This window comes from Corvus brachyrhynchos, unplaced genomic scaffold (assembly GCF_000691975.1).
Source record: "Corvus brachyrhynchos isolate BGI_N302 unplaced genomic scaffold, ASM69197v1 scaffold94, whole genome shotgun sequence".
Lineage (NCBI taxonomy): Eukaryota > Metazoa > Chordata > Aves > Passeriformes > Corvidae > Corvus > Corvus brachyrhynchos.
Window position 1 is genome coordinate 2354366 of NW_008238330.1, and position 6159 is coordinate 2360524.

General features: G+C 41.9%; 1 protein-coding gene across 1 annotated transcript in view; it reads left to right on the top strand.

Moving 5' to 3' along the window:
- Positions 1–3537: 3537 nt before the first annotated feature.
- Positions 3538–6159, top strand: part of VOPP1 (vesicular, overexpressed in cancer, prosurvival protein 1) — a 20679-nt gene continuing 18057 nt past the window's right edge. The window contains exons 1-2 of the mRNA XM_017734591.1: positions 3538–3594; positions 6028–6086. Coding sequence (XP_017590080.1) covers positions 3538–3594; positions 6028–6086 — 116 coding nt within the window. The remainder of the gene's footprint in view (positions 3595–6027; positions 6087–6159) is intronic.

Sequence of the window (6159 nt, forward strand, 5' to 3'; positions counted from 1 at the left end):
CCCTCGCTGTCGTCGTGGGCTCTGAAAAATAAGGGTGCCTTGCTTTGCCTTTTATTTCTTCCTTTTTGCCTCCATTGGATATGGATGAAGGAATTATATTCAGTTGAAATTGTGTTGTTCTGGGACTGAAGTGCATTTGCAATTTGCTGCATTATGGCCAAAAAAAAAAAAAAAAAAAAAAATTGAACAAATAAATGAGTCAGGTTCCTGAAATGAAAAGGCACACAAGGAATATTTGTATTTCTCCTGTGGGAAAGGTTAATAGATCTAAATGTAAAGTAATGCTGTGTGGTAGGAAGCTATCTAATGCTAAACCCACATTAATTCTAAATAAAAATATGATGATTAGTACATATGCTCTAAACAGCACAAGAAGTAATAAGAATTAGATGCTTGTTCTGAAATTTTTTAATGTTGTAAAACACACACTGATTAATTCAAGGTGGAAAAGTTGTTTCTTTTAAGAATCTTATATGAGAAATATTCCCTTCTTTCTTAGAGAATAGATAAAAAGTCTAACCAAAACCAACCCCTAATGAAAGATATGAAAATCATTCTTTGTACTATGAGTTATATGACTTTATAATCTTGGTGTTCATGAAAGAGTTGTATAAATGAAGTAGTATTTGTTCTGTTTACTGCTAAGTGGGAGGGAGAGCTTGATAAAGAATTGGCATCCTTTTATACAAGAACTTTCTGCTGTTTCCTCATTACTTCAGTAAATAAAAATACCTGAACATAATCCTGGGTTTTACCTGTCTTTTGCAACAAGGGTATATGTTGAAGTCAGTGGTAACATGGCTTGCGAGCTCAGTGTCTTAGAATAGTTTTGCAGATGGGCTACTTTCATCCTCAGCTGTTAGCATAACCAGGGAAGAAGCAGGGATGAATTTTGATGGATTCGGGCGAGGCTAAAACACAACGTGTTTTCTCTAGCAAATTGTTTTCACCCTTAGGCTGCGCTGTCCAGTTTCATATATGCTGTCTCTTACTTTAATAGATATTTTGCCCTTTTCTTGGCTATGGAAGAGCAGGATGCCTCATATTCTTGTGCCTGAAAATCCAGTCTTTCAAACTTTCAGCATACAGAAGTCCTTCTGATACAGCCCAGCTTGTATCTCCTAATGCCTCCAGCTCTTGTCTTGGCACTGAAAGGGATAGTGTTCTGAAAACTGGTGCAATTTTAAAGGTCAGATCCCATAAAACATTGTGATTCTTAGCCAATAATGTGCCTTCTGGAACTGCTTATTTAGTCTGAAGTTGCACTCTAGTCTTTCTCTTCATTTTGTCTGGGCTTCATCAAGTATTTGCCAGGTGCGGTGACGAATAAAACCAGGAAAGATCTGAATTTTGCAAGCGGCCTTCTGTACCAGAGGTAGCAGGTATAGACAGTTATTCCTCAGATGCTGGGGAGCCATGTGAGAAAGATGTTGTCTTTCCCATTTTCTCAGTTACTAATTTGATCCAGCAGTATGGAAGACAGATTTCTGGCTCTGTGTCAGAACAAGATTGTGTGACGCTCAGAAACAATAAGATCTTGTTCCATGTCTTAGATACTTCTAACTCTTTCTTCCTGTTCATCTGTGTACTGATCTGAGCAGAGCCTCCCTCAGAGGCTGTAGCCACAAGACTGCCATGTAGATCATCCTGCACCCTACTAATGTACAGCATATACCCAGCTAAGTGGGAGGTTACAGCCGCTAAGCAGGTCATCCCAGAATACCAGGAGCCACTTCCATCATATCAGTATGGCAGGTCACTGTTAAATACCTGTTTTCCTTCCTTCTGAATCTACCTTGGATCCTTATAACTGTAATACATAATGGAAAAGAAAGAGGGTTACCCGTGGTTGCTGGTAACTGATAGGGTTTCATTGGCCTTGTGACTGATAGCAGCCCCGTGCCTCCTACAGAATCTGGCTTTGAGCAGATGTCACAAACTCGCTGTGAATCTCCCTTCAGCATACAGATAGCAATTGCCCTCTGTCTGCCCTCCACAGGCACAGCTGTCCACAGCAGGCTGCTTTTTTCGTTGGTACCCATAACAAAAATGGACTGTACTCATGCTGAAATATGCATATGGAGCTTTATTTGCTTTTACTTTTTTGTTACTAATTTCCAAACCTCCAATGAAGGCACTGGGTGTGAATCCCTTGATTACAAAGGGGAATTAATTGATCAGATCTATTTTTTTTTGTTGTCCTGTGGACTGAGAGATAATGATGTGCAATGTGGAGGATATTCCTGCTAGAGATAGTATTTCTGCAAATTCTGCAAAGCATATCTGTGGAGTACCACCCAACATTCAGTGAGCAGGCTGCCTGCTCCAGCATCCCCCACACCATGTGCGTACATGTGCATTTTGTGTTCTGTATTTTATGGTGTGATCAAAACCAGCCTTTGGCTAATGTTTTAGTAACTCCTATTTCTCATTGTTCTTACTAGCAGCAGTAACATTTGCAGTATCAATCTGTGTCAGGAAGCAGCTTTCCTTTCCTAAAAATGAAATCTGAAATAATTTAGAGGCCACAGAAAAGGACAGCTTGCAATTTGCATTGCTACATTCTTGCAGAGAAAACAGGCTACAAGACAGATGCTGATTTATTTAAAATCAAACAAACAAAAAAACAAGTCTTGTGTTTTTTCTCTTTCTCTTCTTTTCTTTGCAAACTTAAGGAATGTATTCAAGCATCTGGCTAATTCACATACCATTAATTCTCTAAAGATTACATATGCACACTCAGTTAGACCTGCATAATTTACTTTAAAAATGAATGTACTCTCGTATTTATATTTTATAGCTGTGCCAAATTCTTAAAGGGCATAGAAGGGAAAATTTTATAAGAGAAATGTGCAGATTCCTTCCCCTGGAAAAGCTGGAAGTTCAGTAGGGCTGTACCTAATCTTAGTTTTAAAACCATAGACACACTTTTTTGGCCATTAGTGAATGAGTAAATGACTTCTTAAATACATGAATGAATGCTTGTTAGAGTCTGAGATACAGCCTGTCTTCGTATGGGAGCTGGCAGAGTGGGCACCCATCCTGATGTGTGAGGTCCTATTGTATTGCAGCAATATGACTAATATTCCCTTTTCATCTGGTTTGTGGGCTGCAGCGAGTTCTTGCCAGCTGTGGTTTCTTTTGGGTTTAATAGTCTCAAACTACTACAAGGACCTTGCTCTCTGAAGGCTGAGAGCCTGATGTTGATGGCGTATGTCTCCTCTTGCTCCTGTGTGGCTCTCCACCAGCTTAGCTATGAGGCCGGCACCACTCAGAAGAATAATTTGGATCTTGGCAAGAGGTGGATTATCATAGCCTTCTTCAGAGGATGTATTTGGGGTGGGAAAAGCTAATCTGTACCCTGACCCCCGTTCATCTCTCTGGTGCCTGAGTGGTAAAGACACTCAAATCCTTAGAGGCAGTGACATTCTCGACTTATTCTCAGCAGCGAATTCCTGTGAAGTCTGCTAACCAGCCGTAGAGAGGGTGGTTAGTAGCTGCCTGCTTTATGTCAGGCTTTACTGGAGTAAAGTTGCCATGGAGATCAGTGGGAGTTTAACTGAGCAGGGAGCTCAGCGGTTTGCCCTTGTGCGTGTAAATCTGTCTGACATGTCATGTGGATCAGATTTGGCTCTGCTGCTCACATTTGAGGTCCACTTGCTTTTTTTGCCCGATTCCCATGTAGGAGAGCTGAACAACTGCCATGCAGTATTCATAGCACTGTGATATTAAAAAAAGGCAGAACTAGGATTGGTGCCTGCTCTTCCAGGGCCAATTTAAAAGTAAATCTGGGCACTGAAGGATGTTTGGTGCAGGTATCTTAAGTCCTGTAAGATGGAAGGAACTTTCCCATGCTGGAATCTTTCTTGTGACAGCAGTAAGCATATTGGCTGTCTGAAAAAGAGAATTGTTTAGAGGCAGAAATGCTACCGTTAGGGAAATGTTGGAAGGAGGAATCTTCCCAATTCATTTTAGAACTTGTATGGCAGATTAAGATATGGGGGAGGAGTGCTGAATATAAATGTCTGCTTTACACTTGTAAAGGGTATGCAGGCTCCACGTGCTCAGAAACATTTCTGGGAAAGCATCAATTAAAATGCTTGAGCCTGACAAAAAGACTTCAAGGCTGTTGAGGTAAATGGTGACTCATACTGGCTGAGAAGCAGGAAGGAGAAGCATTTAATGGCAGTGCACACCCAAGCTGTACTAGGAAATGAGGCGTCCCAAAGGGTTGACCTGCAGGCACTGGGATTTTACCCAACACGTCTGCTGATCTACAGCCTTCAAAGGTGAAGAGCCAAAATATTTTTCAGTGACTCGGCAGCATGCCTGCTGGGTTTTTCAATGCATATGGGTTTGTGCGGTGTTATGGAGAGAAACTTGACACATTTCTAATTTTAGAGTAAGAGGAAACAGCCAGCTTTTGAAAATGTTTGGAAGAAAGGGTTAAAAAGTTGGAAACTTTGAAGGAGGGGGGAGAAAGAGGGAGTAGGGTGAATGCAGAGATATATCTTTGAACACCACTTGCTTCAGCAGAAGCTGAGGAGTTCTCCTGATTACACTGCCTGGACCGTGGCATCAATTTGAGAGGGGAACAAGGTCCTTTCAGTATAACCTACAGCTTGTGCATCTCAAAGACTGGTGTGAGCCTGTTGTGTTACAGGAAAAAAGGCCTGATCACATGCATCAAAAGCATCATCTCCTCCTCCTCCTCCTCCTCCTCCTCCTCCTCCTCCTCCTCACTACTCTTAACAATTTCATCCATAGCCATTTGTCTTCATGGGCTGTAATTGATCTGTCTGTGATTTAGCTCATCAGATGCTCATTAAAGAGTTTGCAGCCTTTTTTGTTCATGAAGAGTGAGAGGGATCTAAAACCACTTTGTCTTTGTCTTAACTGGATTCATTTAGTGTTCTGGGATTTGGGAAGGCTAATAAACTTGCACACAAGCTATTATTTAAAGGTGAGCTGCCAAGTGAACATGAGGAATGATCCAAACACTGGCAGTGTGCCAACGGCTCTTCAACATCAGGTGTCAGGTGTGAGCAGCAGAAGGAATTGTTGCTAAAACCCCAGACAGTCCTCACTGCTCTGCAGTGGGCATCCCGCAACACCCTGCCTGTGTGTGGTGGAATAATGCAGCTTGTGCAGGGGAGCTTCCGGAGCTGTGTCTGCAGTGAAGATGGCATTTTGTGCTGATGATGTCAGTGGGATACACAGAAGTATTTTGTGCATTGTGTGGAGTTTGGGCTTGACATCTGGTTTTCTTTATTAGGGGCCGCTATTGTTCCAAGCTGCTGCCTGTGCTCTGGCAGTGCCCTTAGCGATGAGCGCTTCTCACGTCGCCAGCACACACATGCTGAGAAAATGCCTGCCACCATTCTTTAGCAGGGATATGCTGGCAATCTGCAAAAGAGAACAATACCCCTGAGCTGCAGAAAGCAGTTTCCTTTCCCCACAATTATAATGAACACTTGAGACATTCCAAGCTCTAGGAAGAAGAGATGGGATAGATGGTTCTCCATTCTGTTCCTTTCTGAGCCTGGCTCCACGTGTCACACACTTCCAGAAAGATGAATAATTCCCTATAACTGTTGAATTTATTGTGTAGTTATATGCGTAGTATCATCAAATTGCTTGTGCCTTGGCGGTCTTTTAAGGGACTACAGTCACGCATGGGCTCTTAAGTTGTCCGTGGTCTTTTAAGGAAGCAGTGCTGCCAGGGAACACATGTAGCTGGATCCTGGGTCTGTGCCAAAAGTACTGACTTTGTTCAGGAACTGTGGGAAGCTGTGGGAGCCCTCCAGACAAAGCCCTGCGTGAGGGATCTGAATCCTGGCAGGACACGCTGCCATTTACATGAACTGACTTCCCACTTGCTGTGTGTATCTGGATTGGGAAATCTTTGAGAATATAAACCTTTCATAACTGCTTGGAGTCACAGTATTTATAAATACTCTAAGCTTGTGTTTATAACTGTACATTACCCTATGTAAATATTAATACCATATTTTTCTTTCTTTGTAGTGTACAGAGGCCAAAAAGCATTGCTGGTACTTTGAAGGATTATATCCTACATATTATATGTAAGTAGTCATTGCCTTTCTTTTTCAAAAGAGAATTAAATTCTTTAGGCTCTTAGACTGTTATTCTTTCCCT